Source organism: Sinohyriopsis cumingii, chromosome 4 (genome assembly GCF_028554795.1).
Source record: "Sinohyriopsis cumingii isolate HCF-2022 chromosome 4, ASM2855479v2, whole genome shotgun sequence".
Taxonomy (NCBI): domain Eukaryota; kingdom Metazoa; phylum Mollusca; class Bivalvia; order Unionida; family Unionidae; genus Sinohyriopsis; species Sinohyriopsis cumingii.
This window is the reverse complement of record NC_142964.1, coordinates 118528459-118554275: the sequence shown is the minus strand read 5'-3', so window position 1 is coordinate 118554275 and position 25817 is coordinate 118528459. Positions and strand designations below refer to the sequence as shown.

General features: G+C 35.8%; 1 protein-coding gene across 1 annotated transcript in view; it reads right to left on the bottom strand.

The window, feature by feature from the left end:
• The window catches only part of LOC149801977 (electron transfer flavoprotein subunit alpha, mitochondrial-like), a 66186-nt gene that overhangs the window by 21993 nt on the left and 18376 nt on the right, over window positions 1-25817 (bottom strand). Inside the window, exons 3-6 of the mRNA XM_089956373.1 lie at window positions 18585-18666; window positions 16904-16986; window positions 15000-15099; window positions 12161-12268 (exon numbers count right to left, since the gene is read on the bottom strand). Coding sequence (XP_089812499.1) covers window positions 12161-12268; window positions 15000-15099; window positions 16904-16986; window positions 18585-18666 — 373 coding nt within the window. The remainder of the gene's footprint in view (window positions 1-12160; window positions 12269-14999; window positions 15100-16903; window positions 16987-18584; window positions 18667-25817) is intronic.

Sequence of the window (25817 nt, the reverse complement as noted above, 5' to 3'; positions counted from 1 at the left end):
ATAGTATACACATAAAAGCAAGTCATATCAAAGTGGATTATTGTCATTTAATCAAAGGTCAATTCACTGTTCCATAACACTTCTGCAGCATGAAGTTAAACAGAATAGGCTGATATATGATGAAGAAATTCATCAACTTACATGTATATTAGCATAAATACTTGTAATACTGCATATAAAAATCTTAAGGAAACCAAAAAGTACTTGTATGTCCACTTGTAAAAATTACTAGATGCTAACAGCTTTGTTAGAAACATACTGTGACCTACAAAAGACTTGTATGAGCTTACGATATGTTTATGCAAACCCCTACATTGATGCATGAATATAACTCTGTGAGATCTGAATATAAAACACCGTAAGGATTTATTTAACAGTGAAGAAATGAGAAGAATAAAATGTGAGTACTGTATATGTCTCTGTAATCAGATGAAAAAGTACATCTGATTGGCTATTACTATAGATGATGTAAATGCTATTTTGATGCTAGATAGTACCACAATCAAGAAAAGGGCATATATGATTTTCAATGGCAATTTATTTTGTTTAAAACAAAGAGGCACAAGTGGGCCTGAGATGGCTCACTTGGCAAACATCTGCCTAATAGCCAAATGAAACAGTAGTGGACCAAGTTAGCAGCATGTGTTCTGTCAAAATTAATTAAAATTGCTGCCAACTGAATTATGGCAAACTGTTATTTGAAGATTTATCTATTTTTAGGATCTTCAGCCATGATCAAGGGTAGATCAGCACAGTTTATACATAATCAAAAGGATTTTAAAATCAGAATGGTTTCACATGTGGTCAAATTTGGTTCTGTGATTTTTATGAAAAAGTTGTTTAAAAACATTTTTTAAAATAGTTTTTGGAAGGGCAACCAAATAATAGAGCAGACTGACACAATGTATACAAACTTTAAAGGGCATCATGCCAGAAAGCACAAATTTTGAGCAGAGTTAGTAAACCATCTGTCTTTTTTTGTATGGGTGCTTTTAATTCAATGACTGATAAAAATTATTTGCAAAAACTTTAAAGGCATTGCTGCCAAGATGATTCACATGAAATTTGGGTAAAATTAGTTCAGTATTTCTTGAGAAAAAGTATTAAAAAAAACCAAATGCTGACAGATGAACAATGTTTGAATGGATTCAGGGTTATGGCAATAGCTTTATGACCACTTAAAATTTCAAGGCTTGTCCTGCTGTTTGCTGATTTTATCTTAAAAAGTCACTACCAACTGCTAGTACACAGCCTGAGACTGTGGGGGGGGGGGGGAGAGGGGACAGCAAGCCAACTAGCCCATCAACTTATACAATTTGGGCTGGAAAATTCCTTAACATCTGCATGAAACTCATGAAAAAATATGTTTAATTCTGTACATTTTCTGACACAGTTATTTTTTTTATCAGTGATAAATTGTGCCTTTTTCACCAATAAGACTGAAATACATTTAACAATTCATACAACTTTTTTCCTAGTAGAAATTGATCAGTCTGACTTTTGACTATTTAACGCCGTTTGGTTTATTACATGTTAAATACATACTTGATCAATACTTGTTGATTTAGCCATTCCATCCAAAGGCATGGTTATCATTCTGTCTCAAACTTATTTTCCTGATTACTGATATTATACAATTTTTGAATTTGAATTTCTTGGTCATGAATAGGACCTTTGATAAGCAAACTTCTAATCTAAATAAATACTGTTTCAACTTTGTAGGTCATTGCATTTCTTGTATAGTACAACTTACACAGGTCATGTATGCGCTCTGAGTCACTTTTTGCAGTTATAGGTGGTATTTAGGAGATACTTTAAATGGTGTTTATTCACTTTACTTTGCTCCTTGTACACCAAAATTCCAGTGTATACATTCCTCAAGAATGCGTAATGGCAAATTCAATAACATACATCAACATTTTCAGATGCAGCCACCCCAAGAGGGGTGATCCTGTTTAAACCGGTTTCTGCAATATGATGTAACTGGGAAAGTGCATGCTGTTGGGAATAAGCTGTATGACAAACATGGACAGGGATGTGACAATGTCATCATCTATAAACAGAGCCTGGGAAAACACAGGCAGGAAAGAAAAAAAAAGGCACCAGGTCCAATAAATTGGAGGAAATTATGCAACTTCGTATATATTTATGGTATGTCGTGTCTTATATTTCAATTTGTACATAATACCTATTTTTCCCACACACATATCTTCCTTCATACACGTAAATGACAGTAGAAATGCAGCTGTCAATTGATTCATGTTAGTGAAATTGTACACAATGATAAATTATAATTTTGAAGAAGAAATATCATATGTACATGTTAAAAATTAAATGTACATAAAAAAAATGTATTTTACTCCTCTATCCCATTCAAAGTTGAACATCCATGTGGGAGATAAACGTAAGCGTGCATGACTGCACATTGATTTCCCCTGCACTAATAGTCCCATCCTGACCCAGTCTAATGCCATTGTAAAAGTCCATAGCGATTCATAATTTTTGTCTGGAAATTTTGTTATGACAATTATTGTGCAGATCACCCCAAAATCACAACTGAATAAACTTTGTTAGAACTCTATTATGATTAAATTGTAAAACTAAAATTAAGTTTTAAATTTATATCAGTAAATGCACTTGCAGGCCCCCTGTGACTTGTACTATAGTCATAGTGTATCCTACAAAAGGCATATCCAGTGAAGTATGTTCAAAATGGTTTTTCCCCCTCAAGTACAAGTACAAAGCAGCAATATGAAACACTGTCATGATGATCCTATTTATCTAAATTGTCAGACATTCTCAACAAACACGTCTTAAAAAATGAATCCTGTCATAACAGAGGGAAAAGGTGTACAGTAAATGGAAGTACGTAAGCTAGGTATTACATGTATACTGTCAATGATTTAGCTCATCAGGGGAAAAATTGAGTTTCTAATAGTTTTGATTAAATGGCATCATTTCAGTTATTGTTTACAATCTACACATTTATAAATCTGAGTAAACATTAGAACCTTAGTGCCAAATCAGCTCAGCTTGACATTTTCCTGTAGTCAGACCAGTTTGTGTTTTAATGCATTCCTTTTGTTAAACTGAGAAGAGAAACAAAAACCATTCAGTCTTCTAAAAACTTGCATTAGTAATGAAGAATACAAACATAAGCATTGTGGCAAGAAAAGCATTCATTTGCAGTGTCGTCAGGTGATTTAATGAATGAGATATGTAGTGCTTTACAAGCAAAATGAAGATCAATCCAGGAAATGAAAGACTAATTCATTAGTCTTCTTTAAGGGACAGACAGTAGCGATGGTAATCTCAGTTCATGAGGTTGATGTGTCTGTCTTAGCTCAACCAGGACTCTCAACTTCCAATGCTGAATGTAAAACAACTTGTACCACAGACGAAGAAAAAAGGCAATTTTGTCTGAAATAAAGGTTACAGACAAGTTGTTCTGAATATTGAATGACCCCTAGATCCAAACTTTTTTGGGTTCATGTGAGTTAAACATCATAATATAAGCAACTGAATTTCTTTAAGCAAGGATTAAAAAAAAAAAATTTTTTTTCTAGTAAAATGTATTATGATTGGGTAAGCATTCTCAAAGAAACATATTTTACTAGGAAAAATTGGTTTCTTATTTAAATACATTACCTAATCATAATATCTTAGGGGAATAGGTAAGAGGTTGAAGTAGATACATCCCCTTACTCCGGAGATACTATCTCCGGTCCCTAAGCTATGCGAGACATCTTCTAGGTACCCGACTGGTGGGGACTCCATCTGTCGGGATGCAGCTTCAAATAGGGATAATCTCCCTCTCCCCTCCCTGGCAAATCCAGCAGAAGTTGTGAAGCAAAATTTTTAGAAGCTGTCAACCAAACAGGAAAGGTGACTTGTTCAGTTGTGAATATAGGTCACACCAGATTGAATTGGGCCCTTTTGGGATGACAGATCTCTGAGATAAAATCTAGAGAATGAGGACTGATATCCATTCCACAGTTTGAGAGCTGTTGGCTAGAGAACAGTTCTGGTTGAATGTTAGGCTGGTGACAACTGCTCTAAACTCAAGAGTCAAAATGAAGTTCATTTTGAGCTGGGAATATTTCTCAGTATGCAAAGTGAATAACCCACTTAATCCAGGATGAGACAGTCTGTGTTGATATATCCCCTTGTTCTTCTCAAGAGGTAAACATAGCCCAGTCTCCCACAATGCAGCAGCTCTGTTCTATTAAAGTCTTGAGCTGATGTCTCCAGACTAGACAAAGTTTTCTTGACGAAAGTCTGGTTACCTATGGATGGCAGCTTGTTCTTGGTAATGAAAGAGGATGCTGCCTTGAGTAAGACTGACCTGCCTTTTCGAAACTGCATGTCATTCAGGTCTGCTGATAGGACTTCACTAGTTCTGCCCACCATCGCTATTGCCATGTGGAACCAGGTTTTGTATGAAATGGCACTAGATATGCCCTACAGAGTGGTTCAAAATGTGTCTTGTTCAGCGAGTTTAACACCCAAGATAGGTTCCCCTTTGGGCACAGGGCTAGCGTTTTTGTCTGAGTATACTCAAAGATAGTGAGAAGGACAGATAAATCCCCATTTTGGGTGATATCCTCTCTTCCGTTGTGATGAAAGGTGTCAGTGATTTTGGCGCAGTAATTTTTTATTGTACTCAGTGCAAACTTTCTCTCTTTGAAGAGCCAGATATTGCAGTATAAATGCCTGGAGAAGTAGGATGTGTTTGTTTTTGCACCACTTGGTGAAAACATGTCATTTGCCTTTGCATGCTTTCAGAGTGGAAGGCCTTATTGCTAGCATGATTCTCTCCATGATAATTATTTATTTCTGCAGGCCTGTTTAATATGATCCAGATTCATTAGCTCTTGGTAGTAATGAAACAAGTGACATCATGGTAGTTTGAATAGATGAGGGGAAATCCTAATTTTCTGAGGAGTTTTTGTTGCGAGATTGATGAGACTGCTGATCCATGACTTCTTCCATCTGAGTGGTGCAATGAGGATATAGTACATATCTGATGGAAAACCGAGGATGAAGAGACCATTTCATCTGTTTTAGTTGATTGTTCTGGGACAACAACTTGGCTAGTATGTCAGGCATCCTGGGATATGTCAAAGGTGTATGTGAATTTGTTACTAACAACACCACTTTAGAAAGTCCCACACCAGGACACAAGGATATGGGGGACTTGGTTCTTCCTTGTTGTTTGAGATAATTCACCACTGTAGAGCTGTTGAACAGAATGAGAACTCCCTTTCCATTTAAACATTCCTGCTACCAGTAAAAGGCTTTCACAATGGCTGTCATCTCCAGAATATTTATATGCAGATGTCGTTCCTGGGGAGACCATGCACCGCTAGCTTATGGAAAGGATGGTATTAGGTGGGCTCTGCAGCCTTCTGTACTTGTGTAGGTACAGACTGTAATCTCAGGCAGTTGTACTTATACAGGTATACCTAGCAATGAGTCAAGTCAATTCCACAGATGGTGCCTCAACTGTGTGCAGATGGTCCAGAGGACAAACTTCAGGCCTCCATTGGGACAGAAGAGCCATTTGCAATAGGCACATAAAAAGGAAACCTTGGACAATTAGGTCTGCTGCCACATTTAGCAAGCCCACTAGGCAAAGGAATTCCCATGTGGAAAGAATTTTCCTCGAAAGTAAAGAAGTCACCATGGTTCAGATTTCCAAGTGCAATCCTGAGGGAGACAAACTGTGTGGCCCATGTACTGAACTCCATACTTAGGTGAACAAATTGTATAGGTCAGATCATTTCCTTTCTGACAAGAAGCCCAGGTTGGTAAGCAGTAATAAGGGCTATCATGACATGTTGAGATATGACTCACCTGATGTTTCTGTAGGATGTCATCCAGGTAACTTGATGTTGCAACCGTAGAAATGGTCAGGACATGCACCATTACTTGATTCATCAGACAAGTGAAAATTCAGGGGCTGATGTTGAGTCCCAATGGGTGTGCCCTGAATTGGTATTCAATGTTGTAGGCAAATCACTGGAACTTCTTGGAAGTCTTGTGAATAGCGACATGAAGGTATGCATCTTTTAAGTCCAGACTGATGGCAGTCTCCCTCTTGGATGGCATTCAAGATGTGCCATGTTGTTTCCACTGAGAACCAAGGATGGAAGTAAATGAATTTATTGAGGGTGCTGGGTCAATGACTGGATGCAGAGTGCCATTTGTCTTTGGGACAAAGAAAAGTCTGGAATAAATCCTTGGAGAATTCATGGAACAAATGATAAACAATCTTTAAGTGCTTTATCTGCATTGGCTTCTGACAACTATGGTTTTTGCTGGGTGGAGCTTCAATAGGATGGTGTTTAGAGATGCGTGTCCTATGTGTGGCCCCTGGATCCTTTTGTTGATTTCTTGTACTATCCCTGTATCAACACCTTAGTTATGGGGGAGGGAAATTGGTCTCCTTGGTGGCTTGTTTATGGACTTCTTCAATCTGGCAATTAAACAGAAGGTTAGAGGATACTGTATTTACTATATATGTTGGGACACTGTATTTGCTGGGACACCATAAATTATTTTTAAAAGTAATTTTTTTGTGCACTGAATGTTCTGGGACACATCGTTTTTTCGAGTCATAAGTCACCATTTAAATCATTCAAAAGTTACATTTCAGAAAATGCACTCCAACTGAAATTTTATTTAAAAAAATATAAAACTCTGTACTTGAGATAAAACTCTTTAATTACCTGCAGCAGCATCGCATCAACACAACCCTTCACCTGCACACATATGATCCATTCTTTTGGTGCATGAATATTTTTTTTATAGCTTTCTCATACTGTGATTTTTTTTATAGAGGCAACACATCACCTGAAGCGGAAACTGCAAGGACTAAAGTCAGATTTTTCAAATTTGCACCAGTCTTGCTAGTTCTCACACTTCTGACCCCTGTCTTATCATCAGTCCATCCAGGAATGAGATCAAGGTACACTAGAATTTCATCCATGTTAATGATCATATTGTTGATGAAATCATCTGCTTCTCTTCTGGCCTTCACAAATTCATCACATGATTTTATTTTCTCCAAATCTTCTGGGTGACACTGGGTCATCGATATCCGTACACGAAGCACTATACTGTGTCACTTTAAAATTTGTTCCATTGTTTCAAATTATTTTCAGAATTCCCATTAACACCGAAAAGGAACCAAAGTTAGCTTCCATTATCTCAGTCATCTTTGTATATTAAAAAAAATAAAATTGGTACACATAAAAGAATCCAGAGTTGGCTTCTGAGGTCAGCTTGCTTTGCAATAAAATAACTTTGTATTGATATCCTTTTAAAAAAAATGGCTTGAGAGTATCTAAGTCAGCTCCTGAGGTCAGCTTGCTTTGTAATAAAAATAACCATTGTCTTTGATGTCCTGTCGGTAAGTTCAAAGAAGTTTACTGCTCACTGCCAGTTGTGTTTATTCACCACCTGGGCTTCTATGTGCTTGGCATCTGTAGTTATAATTAATACAAAGAAGTACTGATGCATGCGGGTAAATAGTGATGATACTTTTGTAACCCATGCTGGCGAAAAGATTGTCACTTGCACTCAAGTGAATGTGTTTTCAAATAATGATTTTTATTTGCAAGATACTGTCCTACAGTAAAGCTGGATATAATTCAATCTTCATTATTTTGCACCTATCACCATGTCATGCGTGATATCAGTCAATTATTTCCATCTTGTTTATGATTTTGTTAAGTCCAGTTTTCAGTCAGAAAACATATTCAAACCTCTGAGCACAACCAAACACAATTTGTTTCTCAATGTTCATGCCAATGAACAACGTGGCATGTGTTATTGGACATAAACAATACACGCTACAGTATGGAAGCCTACTCTACATATACAGATTTCATGGATATATTATATTCTTTGATGCTCATGTTGAAAAAAAAGGAATAAATGAAAACAATGCAGATTACTTTCTTTCTTTTAATGATCAAATAAGTGTTTTGTTTTTCTATTTTATTACAATGTGCAATGGGAGGAGCACAAATGCAATATCATTATTTTCGTTTCTTTAGTCTTGGGACATATTACCTGGGTGAAAAATAGTTTCACAATAAGTTCTGGTATAGGAATTTTTTAAATTTTATCATGTCCCAATATATACGGTAAATATGGAAAAGACTGTGCTTGCAGCTTGGCCTTATGGTGGTCCTTCAAGAAAGTGCAGGCAGAGAGTTGAGTTCTGCCAACTGTAAATTGTAGCTGCAATTAAAGCAATGGTCAAAGTGTGTTGAGCTGTTCTGTTCAGTACTCAGGCCATTACTTAAATGAACTCCCATGTATTTGGATTGGGAGAAGATAGGTCTGCTACACACTAAACTTCAAGACAGTCACTAAGAAAAGAGTCTCTTCAAGTGGCAGAGTGTAGAGAGATTTGTGAAGCTAAATCTGTTGAAACATGAGGAACTAATCTTGGCATCATGCTGAACGTAGTGAATTGAGGCAGTATTAGACTGGTCACTGTACATGTCTGTATAAGTCGGGTCTGACATACTGGATGCCAGGCTGTTAGTGATTGAGCCCATATGTTGTTTTATCCCTTCATGAACCCTAGTATATGGTCTATGCCAATCACAATGTAATTAGGCCATCTGTGTTGGGAGGATATCGTCAGGATTGTTAGGTCAGACAGATTATAGGATGTTTGATCCACGTAACAGGTCTATATATCTGCTGAGTGAGAGGGAACCAGGCTATTTGTTTAGCGCTTTCTCTCACTGTTCCACAATACAAATAGAGTCAAGCATGCGAGGAGGCAGGGCAGATCGGATTCACCAATAATGCAATAATGCTGAGTGTTACGAAATGCCCGATATGGCTTATTTAGTCTTCCATACTTTTCATATAATCAGGTTGTCTTGTTTCACGCGCCGTAATATTTCTGTAAATGTAATTTTTCGTCGTATCGCGTGACGCTTTTATTGCTCGCGCGGCACGTGCGAAATAATGTATTATTGCGCACTACTATATATATCGGGTAGAGATATTGAAGGGCACAGCCAATGTAGAGGGAAGCTCTAAACATATTCAGCTGTCGGGCAGGTGCCATTGTAATTTTGTTAAAGCCAAACAGTTGGGTGAGTCGAATGTTTTTTTAGTCAACTCTTTTTATTATTTACAATAATTATTCAGTTTCATAAAAGCACGTTCATTGTTGTATTATGTGGTCACATCATTTATCGTATTTGCAATTCAGTTTTTTAAGATATAACCTAGGCAATGTGGTAGCGAGTTAATTTCATCTAGTCGCTATCACGACTAATTTCGAAAACATATTATGTATGTATTAATGTCATTGCATTATGTATATTTGTTTTTATTCCATAGCATTCCTATGTCATACTTCGTACCTATCGTATATTCTTAAAGAAGTTGCAACAAAACCCATTCCAATTAAATTAGACTATTGGAAAGGTGTGTTTATTTTCCATATTCAGCTGGCCGGTTATGAGCAGCCGGACGGGCTTGTGAATACCATGACGTCTGGTGTACCATTACTAGTATAACCCACCAATTCAGTGCCAGCATACGGGTACAAGTGCGGAGGGGAAAGTGACCATGCCAGAGAGAAGGCCATGTCAACGTGTATTTTCCAATCAAGTAGTGTTTTGACTACAAGTAAAGGACAATAACAAGTAGTGTATTGACTACAAGTAAAAGGACAATAACAAGTAGTGTATTGACTACAAGTAAAATGACAATAACAAGTAGTGTATTGACTACAAGTAAAAGGACAATAACAAGTAGTGTATTGACTACAAGTAAAGAACAATAAGTAGTGGTTTGACTACATGTGAATTATGACAGTAGTGTCTGACTACATAAATGTTTGCAACCAGTAGTTGATTATATGGGTTTGCAACAAGCATTTGTTTATATGAAAGTTTGCTAGAGATATTTGTGTACATGAAGTTTACATGGAGTTTCTAGAACTTTTTGACTACTTGAATGTGACATAGTAGTCAAAGTATATTTCATATGTGTTTTATATTCATTTTATGTGTTTCCGTGTTATTTTCAGATCATTAGTACCAGTTTTTAATATGTTGTCATTTGTCATCCACGAACGTGTTTATTGTTTCTTTAAAACCCTGCCCGGTCTCAAAGGGTCAGCTCGATTACGTTACACTGAGTCCTGTGGTAGTGACTTGGGTGCCAGAGCTGTTTCAGAACATGTCAATGTTTGGCACTTCACAGCTGAAGGGTAAGAGTTCACTTATCTACTTATCACCCTTGTCCACCAGCATTTCTCACACTGAAGAAAGGTCAGCATGCAGACTGGTGATGTCTTCATCCTAGTTTTGCCTGTAGTTCTAATCTGTATGACAGAGCATAATGGATAAAACTGTAGCCATGCACATGACTTTAGAAAGCAATGTCAGTGTGGAGATAAATCTTAAAAAATTTACCCAGAAATTGACAACAGAAAGACTAATATAGAAATTAAGCATACAGCTTCTGCCTCAGATGAGGAAGATCATTGGTTCAAACCCTGGCAGAGTCATACCAAAAATGTCTAAAAATGGTAATAGAAGCTGCCTCACTTGGTGCTCAGCATCAAGAGGTTAGTGTTAGGACTGGTTGGTCTGGTGTCTTGATAATGTGACTGGGTGGGACATGATTCTACATGACCTGGGCATGATGCCACAGTGCTAAATATCACTATAACCAGCTACACTGCAAAAATTGTAGTGATATGACTGAAAAACTGTTAAAGCTATGTTAAAAGTCTAAACCACACAAATCACACATGCTGCGGTAAAGGAAACACCTGTGTGTACCAGTAATGATGGAATTATATGTGTGTGTGATTTGGATGGAATTATGGATAGAATTATACATATGTATGGAGTTTCTTAAAGGCACATAGACATGCACATATATAAAAATTGTTGCCAAAACCTATCTTCAGAAGCCGCATAGACTACCTGTGCAAGGGGCTAAGAGTTCTTTAAATATGATGGAATACTTATTCAGATAAATATCACTCAAGCATTACCTACAGAAACATGCATGAGCAAGATACAACTGAGTCAACTGTGTATAAAAAGAATGGAAGCAATACAGAAATGTACACAAGTGACTACATTACACATAAAAATCTTCACATAAAGGGAACTGAAGAACTGTTATAGATACTTACAAAGAATGTATGACAATATTCATTATGAGGCAATTACCTTTAGGGAGAAAGGCCCAAAGACCACCCATACAAGTAAAACCACTGAAGTCGGCTTCCAGAGGCTATGAAAGCTTTGGAATAGAAACTCAACGATATGTACCCGTTCATAATAGAATTACGCACTAAGAGTTTTATAAGCGATAGAGATGTGCATGTACAAAATATAATTATAGCCTAAACATAATGTGAAGTTGTTATGGCTCCCCTTGCAAGTACCTAAATGTGTGATGATGACAAAATGTTAGCAATTGCAAAGACAGAACTTTGTCAGCATAGGATGAGAAAATGTTGGAAATACAGGTAGAGATACAGAGTATACTTTCCTTGGAAGTGAAAAACTCCAACTTGTAATGCTATATCTTCCATGTAGATTCTGACTTTGTGAGGTCTCTCATGATGAAGGCATGCTTCTTGGCACGAGTGGAAGTAGTAACTGACAGGCTCATGGGTTTTGCCTATGGCAGGTCTCTCATGATGAAGGCATGCTTCTTGGCATGAGCGAAGCAGTAACTGACAGGCTCATTTGTTTTGCCACCAATCCTCAAAACCTAAGGGAAGATCACTCTGCCAGACCACCACCTGGGTCAGCAGACAACTTTTAGCTCCCATTAGTTAAAAGTAGTATCTGTGAGGGCTCGATAAGTGAGGTTATAGTAGTTCTCCAAAGGTATTATGATTGGGTAATGTATTTAAAGAAGAAATGCAGTTACATTAAATGACATGTTTGTGTGTTTCAAAAGAAGCAAAGAATTTAGAACAGATGCTAAGTGAAGTTAAATAAAAAGAAGTTCTGGAATAGAGGTTTTTTTCACATCAAATATTCCTACACTTAAATGCCAGTATTTTTTGAAAGGCAAACTTTTGTGACTAGTTGAGAAAGTGTCAAACCAGTAATAGTACACTAACTGATATTGTACAATGCAAAAATACCATTCTCTGAAGATGCAGATCCACCCATGGCAGCAGCTTCAAATGCAGTCCCTCTAACAGTTATCAGCTTAACCGGGTCCTTGGATTTTAATGTCAGAACAGCATTGCCTGCAAGAGGATACAGATAACAACCAATGTACAGAATCTGATTGGAAGCTTAACCGGGTCCTTGGATTTTAAAGTCAGAACAGCATTACCTGCAAGAGGATACAGCTAACAACCACTGTACAGAATCTGAGGGGCCCCGAGTGGCTGAGTGGTCTAAAGTGCTCTCTGTTATGGATCACTGCCATCTCACCTCTGTCTGCGTGGGTTTGAGTCTTGGATTTGGCCAATGTGGGTATGTGAGAAAGCTTGCCATTAGCTTCTCGAGGGTCGGTGGTTCTTTCCGGGGATTTCCTGGGTTTTTCCTCCACCATTAATACTGGCTGCTATGTACAGCCTATCGTGTGCTGAAAAACAGCGTTAAACCCTACAACAACAACAACATAATCTGACTGGAAGCTTAACTGGCTCCTTGGATTTCAATGTCAGCACAGCATTACCTGCAAGGGATACAGTTAACAACCCATGAACAGAATCTGATTGGAAGCTCACTTCTGCAATATAGCTGTTATGGGAGACTACCTTTCACATGTCTAAGATTTGGTCATCAACACTGTCAACAATTAGGTTTATATACCTGTACTAGCTGTTAAGTATGAATTTATTCTGAATTTGTTTTGGATAAGTACAAACTTTTGTGAGTGGATTTGTAGAGATTTTTGAACTCATACTCAGTAAAGAAAGATCAACTTTACTGGTGAAGTTCAGTGTATGTACAACATACAGAGATCCAAAAATCCCTGTATTTGTCAGATACATTGAAAATATCAAAGGTTTTAACCCACACATACTTTGTGCAACCAGATAACAGTCTTCTGAGTTCTCAAATATCATCATATGAACTTGCCTTTGATTTGCTTAGCCACAAAATCACATAATAAAAACGATAATGAAGCAAAATTCAAGGGTTACTAGGTCTATTTTACAGAATGATTCTTATTAATCCAGTCAATAAAGATGTTGCTGACTAAGCTTAATTCAACAGTGACAACTGGTAGGTCTAGTTTATACACTGTCTCTTTGTATGACAATCAAAAGAGGTATTGCTAACTACATGTCAGCTTGTTTGGTCAGTATGTTTTCCCAATTGTTTCAACACTCATTAGCCACAAGCACATAGTAAAAGTCTGAATGACTACCACAAGATCTGTGCTACAGACATGACATCAGTCCTGCACACCCTGTGGTTTTTGAGAGAGGTTTCAGAACATGACACCTTCAAAACAAAATATGTGAAGCCTAGGTCTAAATAAGGGAAAAAAGATACCAGCAACAAATAACTTTTATTAGCAAACTCCAAGATTTATTTGGTGACCTAATCAAATAAAACGTAACTATCCGACTTTACCAGGATGGCCTGTTAATTAGGTGTTACATATTTTCAAAGTGGCAAGTCAGATTTTTGTCAACTAATATTTAATTTTTACATACAGTTAAGTGGAATAAAAATACTGTTGTTGAGTGAAATTCTATAGTATAGTTTTCTAAAAAAAAGATTTTTGTACAAATATTAAGTTTCAGAGGAAAACAATTAATCATGCAAGGAAAATACTAAATCTAAACCAGCTTCAGATCTGGAACCAAAAACGACACATTGTATGGTACATATAACAATTAGGTATATCAATGATTTCTTTGTTTTTTTTGGTCATCTCTGAATATTTTAATATTAAATTTTACAAATATATGGCTACTATGTTAATTTTCAGCAAAAAAAAATCTAGCAAGAACCTTAACTCCATAAAGCTTTGCTGGAAAACAGCGAAAATCAAACTTGATCTTGGTTTTCTTAAAGTAAAACCTGACCCAAAAAATGATTTTATTAAGTTCTTTAACCCTTTACCTCATGCAAGCGCCTTTGGATGCATCTACTCCAGTCGCATGGAAGTGCCTTTTGATGCCTGCTGTAAACATCAGACATTTTAAGCAGGTTTTTGTAGCACCATCTACGTGGAAACCCCCCCATTAGATTCAACAGTCATTTCTGTGAATGACCATTATGTCAGATCACGTGGTCACTGTTTATGCTCTGGTCGAAATCTGCTATTTAAAGTAAATGGGTCATATTCTCCACTCTCCAAATTGGAGGTCATGGATTTCATTCAGTACTTACAAAATTTTCACGATTAGAATCACAACTATGAAAGCTTCAACAACTTAGGTAAAGGCTTTGATATTGATGTAGGCAGCAATTAGTTTTTATAAATTATCAAATTCAGATGACTTAGTGATGTAGACGCAGACAAAAAACTTGTAAATTTCGAGTACGAGAAATGGCAGCTATGGTTGGTCATGTGGCTTCACTGACCTGACGATGAACAAGTTCTCTCATGATTTTAAAGCACATAAAAAATTCTTCCATGAAAAATAATTACACAGCTATAACAACTGGAGTTTACTCTTAAATTTTTCCACACATAATAGATGTGTAACAAAAATGTAAATGGTTAAAATTGCTGTTAAACGTAACATATACTATATTGCTTAACAGTTAACAGGCAGGCCTATGTGTATGGAGTCGAATAGGTAACAGGTGTTCTATTTATAGCGCACTGCACTAGGTAACTTTGCTCTATAAGGTAAAGGGTTAAAAGTTATGGAGTGGAAATGAAACTGTGATGGATGTGACAAGGCAGGATAGGATAAATAAATGTGAGTAACACCATATGCCTCCAATGACATATAAGGTAGAAGCAAATAAGCTTATCATTTCTATCTATGAATGTTATCCTACCTGCATAAATGGTTCGAATAAATGTATCTTTGTCTTTGATTCCTATGATTTCGGAGATGGGAGCTACATCCAACTTGGCTGCTACTCTTGGAATCAAACTCTGAAATAGGACTGTATTAGATTAGCAAAAATGAAAATTTCTTGCACAATATTTAAAAAATAACTTATCTTACAGCGACTAAACATACATGCATACTATTTCTGATTTTGTTTTATATTACTGAATTAAGAGTCCAATTTACAATACTTGAATTTAATCTTCAACTGCCATTACATCCTAGCATGCTCTTTGCACATAGATGAGATGTTTAGAAGATGTTTCAGCAACAGAGTTTCAGGTATGCTGTTCAAAAGTTTATGTTTACTGCAATAAGAGATGGAATTCTTGCCTTTATTCTGAATTATAATTCTGACTTATCTGAATGATCCATCAAGCCTAATTCATTTATACCCCCACCTATTGCAAAGTGAGGTAACCCATATTTCTTTTTGAAAAAAAAGCATATTTGTCTATTAAAAGTGCTCAATGAAAGTTTTTTTTCATACACCGGTCCAGGGCAAGTAACTTAAAAAAAATTCAGAAGCCCTGACTTAAATTGCACCTGCCCTGAGTCCAATTCCATGTGTCTTAATGGACCATAATCTTCTACGAACACTTTGGCAAAATGTTGAAATTGCTGTGTTTTAAATAAAAAAGAAATAAACAAAAATCATATTAAACTGACTCAATATTTATTTACCTCTCAAGATATCAACTACTGTCCAAGTATTCCAGTACTCGTTGAGTTTCCTCTCTTTAAAAAAGAATCACTTGCTTTGACTTAAAAATCCATTTATTCTGAGAATACCATATTTTTAACTATTATTTTTGCACACCAACCTCATCCAGAAAAATGAAATGTTTGATCCCTTATACTTGTGATATTTGTCAATGAAACCTCATTCACATTCTCCTGAATAGGGCTCACAACCAATGGGGTTTTCAACAGTTTCACAATTTCTACATGCACATGTGGTAAAATTTGAAAAATTATACAATACAACCCTGATCTTGCGAAATCAAACAATATGCCTTCGGGTCAATGCACAGTATGTATTTCATCAAGGTCTGTGTTGTATGTAGGGATAACTATTTGGGAATCTTGGAGTAATTTCATTTCCTGAATGCTGCAAAAATCTCCATATTTCTCAAAGTTGAAAATTAAAATGAACTTGGAGAGGCATTGATCTTTTTAAAATATCAATCAATTAAAACAGTAGATCAAGTTCGTAATTTCAGTTCATGCTATGTTACTGTGGATATACCAAATTATAAGAAACACTCACTCTGTATCAATAAACTCAGCAGCTATAAACTCTATGGGAATTATCTCAGTTCTCTTAGGTTTGAAAAAAAATCTTGTATTGCGGGCTTACATAAGTCTCAAATCTCCTAGCTTAACTATCAAACAATCGCATAGGTACTGCTCTATATATTTAACCCACAATGTATTACTAAGTCAGCATGAGCAAGGGACAGTTTATTATTATGATACTATAAAAGTGAGTGCTAATTACAGGTAACCAATAAAATACAGAGAACAGAAACAGCAGCTCCCCATTCATTGGTCATGTGCTTCACTTTGCAAACACAAAGTTTAGAGTTTTGTTTTTAATACGATTAAGACTGCAATCTTCAAAATGTAGAGGGATTTACAAATGGGGCCAAGCCAGGTGCGGACTATTCAATAATTTACTAGTGTCTTTCAAGAACTTCAAAATCAATATGCAGCATTTCTTTGGTGGGCTCAAGGTCTCATTCACACCAATTAGATAACACTTTGGAAAGGTCTGATAGGCAACTCACTTACAATATGAAAGGGGCCCAGATTGTACTAATGGAAGATTATTAATAATTTTCGTACCTTTCCCAAAGATGAGGCTCCAGCTAAGATGTGTGTGAAGTTAAACTGCTTCTGTGTGGCTATAATGAGGGGTGTGAGTGCCTCTGAAAAAGAATACAGATCATTTTTGTGAAAATAATAAAATCTGTGTTATATAATTTGACAGCTGAACATTTAATTAAACAGACTTATGTAGCACTATAAAAATGACACACATGTAAACTATGTCCTATTTTACTATAGTTTGATAAATAAATTTTCCCAACATAAAGGCATAATTAATGTGCAGTATTTGTACATCATTGAAATCATTGAAGATCTTTGAAAGTTAAGGTTACAAACTTTAATTTGCAGTTTACAGAGTCAAAGGTCCTTCCAGTGCAATTAAATTAAATTCAGTTTTTCAGTTGTTTTTTCTTTTTTTTTGCCATGGGATTCTTTATGCTTTATAATTAAATTTAGAGGTGTTTCAAGAAAAATCCAAACTGGGGTATTTTTTTTATTATAAGCTTGAAATACAAAATATAAATTCCAAATAATTTGCAAGAAATGGCAGAGATCATATATGCAAAAATTCAAAGTACATATTATAACATGTAAATAACGGCTGTCATAGGAACATAAATGTAATAATACTAGCAAATGTCAAACTCTGCTTCATCAAATATATAAAACTTGCTTCCAAAACTTTAAGAATTTTCTAAGTGGCAAAAGTTTTTAGAAAAAGAAACCTCTGCAAATAAATTCATAACTTAGAAGTGGTTTTTTTGCAAGAAATATGTTCTTACAAGAGTAAAATCAACTGTAGAAAGAACTACAAATAAAAGAAAAAACAAAGGTCAAAAACTGTAGACATTAAGACCCTTAGTTACAACTGTGCAAATAGTTTATTCTAGCCTGTAAAAAAATATTTTCTCTAACAATATCTCTTTTTTATACTTTTCTTCAATTATTGATAATAATTTATTCATTTTAATCCCACAGGATTTTTTTTTAAAATCTGGTTTATATCACATTTTGAAGGGTAATAATTCTTTAACTCTGTCATTCTCAATAGTCAATATCATGAATTACTTCCTTCACTTAAATTAGTGAACAAGTATTTTAAAAGCAAAAATGAAATTGTTGAAATTCATTTCATTAGTGAACTTTGGACTAAGCTGAATTTTGTTAATTTACACAGGTTGTAAGCTTCACTAGCCTAATGGCCAGGTAAGTTAATAATCATAAATATTGTTAAGTTTTACAAACAAGTTTGAGCCATCCATGGTTAAGCCGTTGATATTTTTTACTGTATTTTTCTTAAAAGAATCTTTACTGTGTTCACTCTATGGTAAAATTACATTGGCTTAGCTGAACTGGTGAATTCTGGAATAAAGTTGCCTTCAGACAGGCCACATAAAAAAAGTGGGGATTAATTATCCTTATTTTTTTATATATCACCTAAGCATAAATATGTTCTAGTAAGGCAGATGACATAAGAAACTGATAGCTGAATCATTTCCACAAACTTGCATTCTTAAAAAAAACAAAAAAACATGAAGGATGTACATATAAAGATATACACAAAATATGATGCATTTTCTCCAGTCCAAAACTATAATAAGCAAAAAATGTTTACTCTTACCTAGTCAGTAACAATTGGCTGAAATGTTTACCTAAAATTTAGTCAATACTCATCTTAAAGGCAGGTAAATCTCACCTGGTAAGAACCCCTTGAAAACATCATTGTCAGCCAGAAGAACCTTCTTCACTCCATTTACCTTCTTGACTTCTTCAACCACCTAGAAAACAAAAGACTTTGTTGTTTTATTTTTTTATTTTAAAATACTGATATCCAGATATAACTACTAATAATTTTTTATAACGATGACTTGCTGGGTTCATAAATTAACAAACTTTCTTAACGTATGTATTATTATTTATCCACAATTTCTGATAACATTGACTTGTTGGACTACGAAAGGTTACTAAACCATCTTAAAATTTGTACCTTATCATTTGTCAATTATTCATACTTGTTTATAGCCATGATTTGTCAATTATCCATTCTTTTTTGATAACCCAGACTTGCAGGACTGTCAAACATTATCAGACTATCATAATATATGTATTTTACTAGACTGTCAAACATTATCAGACTATCATATTATATGTATTTTACTAGACTGTCAAACATTTTCAGACTATCATAATATATGTATTTTACTAGACTGTCAAACATTATCAGACTATCATAATTTATGTATTTTACTGGGCTGTCAAACATTATCAGACTATCATAATATATGTATTTTACTGGGCTGTCAAACATTATCAGACTATCATAATATATGTATTTTACTGGGCTGTCAAACATTATCAGACTATCATAATATATGTGTTTTACTGGACTGTCAAACATTATCAGACTATCATATTATGTGAGTCAAAATCCAAACCTATGAGTCTTACTCAAGCCGATGATCAGTTTTCAGTAGTTTTTAAAATATAATTATATTGTTTAAATATACAACAAAAATGTTTGTTATATAATGTCACTAAAGCCAATAAAACCATTCCCTTGCCAGAAGCATCTGAAAATTCTACATTTGTTAAAAATCTTGTTGACAGTTTCATGTCATCAGAAATAATCTGAGCATATATGACAAGGCGTTTATTGTTGACTGTGTCAGTGCTTTCATCTGCCACTGCTGTCACAAATGAAGAATTTTGCAGGTCATGTATAAGACTATCCTCAACAATGTTTGATAGGCTCTCCAGTAACTCCGAACAGGTAGTAGCCGAGTTATATTGCTTGGCAGAATTCTTCAAAATGCCGATGGTATCAATTTCTTCAGTTGCTAAGTCGTGTATTAAGTTAAGAAGAGATTTGTATTTTAAAACAAGGGATGTCTTCTACACTCAGCCAATGTACACACTTAAGTAGTACTTTCACTGCTATGTCTTGTTTGGAAGCATGTTTTTCTAAAACTGCATTCAAATCTGCCTAGTGTTGTGGACCTTCAATCAGCAGTTTGTGTTCTGGCAACCCTGCATGCCTTGCCAGTGTACTGTTCTGAAAGTTATTGTTTTTTGCACATTTGGTCATGGACGTCTTTTTTTAGAATCTCTAGATATATGGCTAAACATAAAGGCATATTCACTGTCACATTTTTCATGCAAATTAACTTCTTGAAAACATAGCCAGCTGTTTTCAACCATTGCTGCACAAATTACGTTTTATCTTACGAGTAACCATTACCTCATGATTGGACGATGAAGGCTCCACTGGTTTGATAACAATACTATTATCATCAGACCATCACAAACGCAGTCCAAAAGATAATTTTGTTTGTTTCAGATAAATTTTAATTCTTTTTGCCTTGGACACCAAACGAACGCTGACAGTATCTTGTCACAACGCATGTCATACAATTGAGCAAATGGAAATTGTTGCTTCATTGCATGATAAGGATGCACATAAAATAATAGTTTCTCGTGAGAATCACTTTAAAATCATGTGTTTATTTTCCACCTCTTTCTTGGGTGGGATGATTATATGGTTCTAACATCCTGTTGCTACAAATGATGTGACAGTTACAGGTCACATAAGGTCAGATCCAGGCTCCACACTCAGTTGTAACCCTATGTATTATAATAACATTAGCGTAAGAAACTCATCTGCATGTGTTTTCCCTGTTTGGGAGAGTCATAATCTAGCCATTAAAGTAGTTAGACCACAACTTAATTTTGTGTTAATCAGCAACACATAATATTGGGGTGCGTCAATTTATGTACCGCCAATGATTTGTAGACCAAACCTTTGTTTTTTTTATTAATCAACAAAACATAACATTGGGGTGCGTCAAATTATGTACCAGCAATGATTTTTGTGCGTCAAATAGAAAAGTCTGCATATTTGACGCATGACACATGGGTAGATAAAACAATGATTTAATTTTTCTACTGAATAGTAAAATGGAATCCATAACTAAGTACAGCTCAAGCAATTTTTTCATTTCTCCACACATCACATTGGGGGTAGAGAGAGAGACTATGGAAAGGAAAAAGGTCCCTCCATGATAACATCAAGTATCCTGATTGAGTTGCTACAGCTTCTTGTGGAGAACAGCAGATACCATGTTTATCCAACATGGATTAGATGTGGTGTTGATAAAGTGGACATGATAACTCTTTATGCTGCTTGCAAGTATGAACTAAAGAACTTCATGGAGGAAGGGAGGGAGGGAGAGAGAGACATTGATAGAGCTAGGTGAGGCACCAGGTTATTGGTGCCCTTATAAATTAACAGATAGGTCTTTTTTAATTGTTCCAAATAAAATTTTAGCTAACATAAATTTAGTAAGTCTATATATTGAGTAAAGCATGTAATTTTCAAGTTCTGGTTGAGTTTTTTCATTATGGGAACCATTTGCAATTTTTTTATCATGAAGTATTGAAGAACTATAAATCTATAAATGCAATTCAATGATTATTAAAATGTGATACATGTATTAAAAAATAAAGTTATTAGAATCTTTACATGCAAAGACTGATGAAACTCAAGCCACCCTGTCACAGGAAAAACTTGAATGACAACAGCATGATGAACTAGCAATTTCATTTCAGCTAAATTGCAATTTAAAATACAATTTATTAAATCTAAAGACAGGTCACTACATTACTGTGTTTATTTTCATTAAATGTGGATAAAAGATACACAAATACAAAAACAATCTGGGATAGAAGGCTGTGTTTTTTTATCATTTTGTAAAATCGTTTTTTTAAAAATTATTTGTACATTTTTGGTTTTGTTTGGGATTATACAGCCATGCAAAAACATAAATTCAAGGTGGGATCAGACTGGCAATCTATCCTTCACCCCGCCCCAATTTCTGGTGCTGAGGCAAATGAAGATGGTTGGCAGGTTTGTCTACCATGGAACCTTACAGCTTTCTTTGCAAAAGAATCATGAACAAATTCAAACTGTAATATCATCAATGACCCATAGTAGTTTATAGTGCTAAATATCTTTCCTATAATTAAGTCAACTAAATAAACCAGATATTAATGGAACACACAAGAAAGAGCAAGGTTTTGGACACTGAGATCTGGTAATCTCAAACATCATATAATTATGCCAAAACAAGAAAACGGCACCAAGAAACGAAAACTGATGGTGTGAGGTGTCTCTGGAAAATAAAATCTGAAGATCTTTGATTGCAACTTAGCAATCAAAGAGTGGCATGGGGATTAATCTTAGAAACAGGACAATTTTCTCACATCATTATTCAATTTTACATTATATTTAATTCAGTTTAATTGCAGACAATGAACAAACTTCTACTGTTAATGCTGGGTTATCATTGAGGAGGCTGTTAAATATGAGGCTCCTTGTAACATCAATAGCACCTTTCCCAAGCTGAAACTGACATCCTCATTTGATTCTAATTCTTGTCAATATTTTGACAATAGCAACTGATTTCTGTAGAACATGGTCAGTTCCTTATAGTACGCATGCAGCAGGCCCTATTGTGTCAGAATCTAGCTGGTCAGTGTTGTGTATAATCAATCTTATTTTAACAGAAAAGCACCATTTACTGCTTTAGAACTAAGAAAGTGGTTTGCATTTCAGTGTAAATTCAATGTTTTTGTTAATTTTAAATAGCAGTGTATGTCATTTGGAATTTAACTATCCATATTTCAGAGGATTAATTTTCCTTTGTAACAAAAGAATGAATTTATACTGTCCATGAGAAGTCAAAAGATGTGCCTCTCATCGTGTCAGGATACAAGTTTGTTAGATTTCCTTTGAATAAAGCAAGAAAGGAAAACTTCTGGAAGTGTCAGAGATATATATCACTGACGATTCTGTACAATTCTTGGGCTACATTGTTTAAACTGAACTGGGAATGCACATGTATTTCTGACATTGGCAATAGCTACAAACAAAAGCACTGCACAGAAGTCAAACAACCTTTTCTAAACACATATGTAAATATACAAGAATTAAAATGTTTTCTTTTTTTATTGTCCAAATATATAATCAAAATAAAGATGGCTGATACTTCAAATGGCATCAGATTGTAAATCTCTCTAATGTCTCAGTCTTTTCCATGGGTAGTATCCATGCACTGGCTACTCAAATGTCAATTAGTAATGTCAACTAACTCCCTCCCCCATGGCAATATTGCACAAGATATCCTACTTGGTCACAATAGTGATTTTTAGGTATTTACCCCATATCTGCTGAGCTTCAAAACAGGGGATGGGGATTAACTGGAGAATACATTTTAAAGTAAATTAGGTTTCATTGAAAATAACTACTTGATCACATTAATGTCTGAAATATAAGCCCATTACCTCTCAAATCCAGTGCTTCCCGAAAGGCGAAAATGTGTATTTCCTGTCTGTCTTATACAGGCAGGTGCAATATGTCTTGCCCATTACCCCCTTCTACCTTTGCCAGGTGATATTAGTCTTAAGCTGAGCAGAACATTGTCAAATGAATGCTTGCATTGTGGGAAGGGTATTATAGTCATGTGATTGGGTAAGTATTTTCAGAGAAACATAATTTACTTAAAAATTGCATTCTCCTTCTGATACCTTCCTTGGTCACATTAGCATTAGGAGAATGGGTAATAGGAAGAGGGTTTGCTGAACTTTCCTACCTATACTTTGGGGATCATTCATGGGAAGAATGCTGGATTCTCTATATGAAAGATAACTGACTCTCCTAATTTGAGAGCAGCACAACCAATGGAGATATGGCTTGTGTCTGGGAAGAAATGGACAACAGCTATTTACCAAGATTTTCCAGACAAAACCAGTGAAATCTATTACGGGGTCTGTTCCGAGGTCATGCTTGCAACTGGATCTGGTAGTTGTCTGTGGGAATGACACTACACCCATAAGATTCAAAGTCTCTGCAAGGCTAAATCTTGTTGTTGTTGTTGTTGTTGTAGGGTTTAATGCCATTTTTCAGCACATGATAGGCTATACATGGCAGCCAGTATAACTGGTTGAGGAAGAACCCTGGAAAACCCTGGGAAGAACCACTGACCCATGAGAAGCTACTGGCAAGCTTTCTCATGTACCCACATTAGCCGAGCCTAAGACTCAAACCCATGCAGACAGAGGTGAGATGGCAGTGATCCGGAATGGTGAGCTCTTCAGAACACTTGGCCACTCGGGGCACCCTGCTAAATCTCGCAGATAAAAACTCAAGAAGGTGGACTGTATGTGCCAGTCAACAGCCTCAAGAATGTCTCAAACTGAAATACTGTAGCTGAAGACAAGGCTTGGAAAGATTACACCAATTTTATGAGCAGAGATCTTCATGAGGCAACTCTGTTTGGGTGAGACCTCATAGAAAGCCAAGTATATCTCATACCTCAGTCACAATGACAGAATTTGAAGGATTATATCTTTCTTTCAAGGCTTAAATAGTAAAAGGAGGTCTTTTTGTTTTCCACAAAAAGGTCTGAAGCACTTCAAGTAAACTGTGATAGTCTGGACTGAATCTTGATGCAATGCCTCTCAGGATATATCAACACAGGCTAAAGGTCATATCATGAATTTCTGATTACCTGCCTCTATGGATGTAACAATACAGGCTACAGGGCATATAATGACTGTCTGATTACCTGCCTCTACGGATGTAACAATACAGGCTACAAGCCATATAATGACTGTCTGATTACCTGCCTCTATGGATGTATCAATACAGGGCATATAATGACTGTCTGATTATACACTGGACAACAAATTTTTACAAAAGTCATGTTACTGAAATAAAATTAGTCAATTCTTATCAATTTTTATGTGCTGAACACGAATATGACAGTCAAATTGCAAAATTGGCTCTAGTTTTTTTGTAATCTGCAAGAAATTAATGTTTACATAACGAAATGCATTCCAATAGTAAAAGGTCAACTGTAATAGCCTACCTATAAAAAATCAAGTCATTGACTACATCTTAGATTTCTTCGCCTGTCTCTTGTACAGCTGTTCGGGAGCATCTCTGAGGAGTGTCCAGCAGTAGTCAGCCAGCATTGTAGTGGACCATTTTCCCTGGTATCTTTGTTCCATTGTTGTGATATCTTGATGAAAACGTTCGCCGTGTTCATCACTAACAATACCACAGTTGCTAGGAAAGAAATCCAAATGGGAATGAAGGAAGTGAATCTTTAGAGACATATTGCAGCCAAGTTTCTTATACTTCATCAACATGTCTTCTACTAGTTCCTTATAGTTTTCTGCCCTAACATTTCCGAGGAAGTTTGTAGAAACTAGGCGAAAAGCATTCCATGCTTGTTTCGCGTCACCTTCCAGCAAGTTGTTGAACCGGTCATCTTTGAAAAGCTCTCGAATCTGAGGACCCACAAAAACTCCCTCTTTAATCTTTGCTTCGCTGAGTCGAGGGAATTTTTCATGCAGGTATCGGAATGCTGGCAAAGTCCGGACAATGGCTTTCACGAAGTTCTTCATCAAACCTAGTTTGATGTGAAGGGGTGGTAGCAAGATTTTCTGAGCCTCAACCAGAGCTGGGTGTTGGATATTCTTCTCTCCAATGGCTACATTCTGCCTGTGAGTCCATTCCTTCCTCATGTAGTGCATTTCCCTTGCTCGGCTATCCCACTCGCATAAGAAACACATGTATTTTGTATATCCTTGCTGCAGTCCCATTAAAAGGGCAACTACCTTCAAATCACCACAGAGGTGCCAGCTGTACTTGTTATACTCAATGGAATTCAGTAGCTGCCTTAAGTTATCGTATGTCTCTTTCATGTGGACAGCATACGCTACTGGAATAGATGGAAGAATGTTTCCATTGTGCAAAAGCACAGCCTTGAGACTCAGTTTCTAAGAGTCCACAAATAGTCTCCATTCTTGTGGGTCATGAGTGATTTTTAAAGCATTCATGAGGCCCTCAATATCGGAACAGAATATC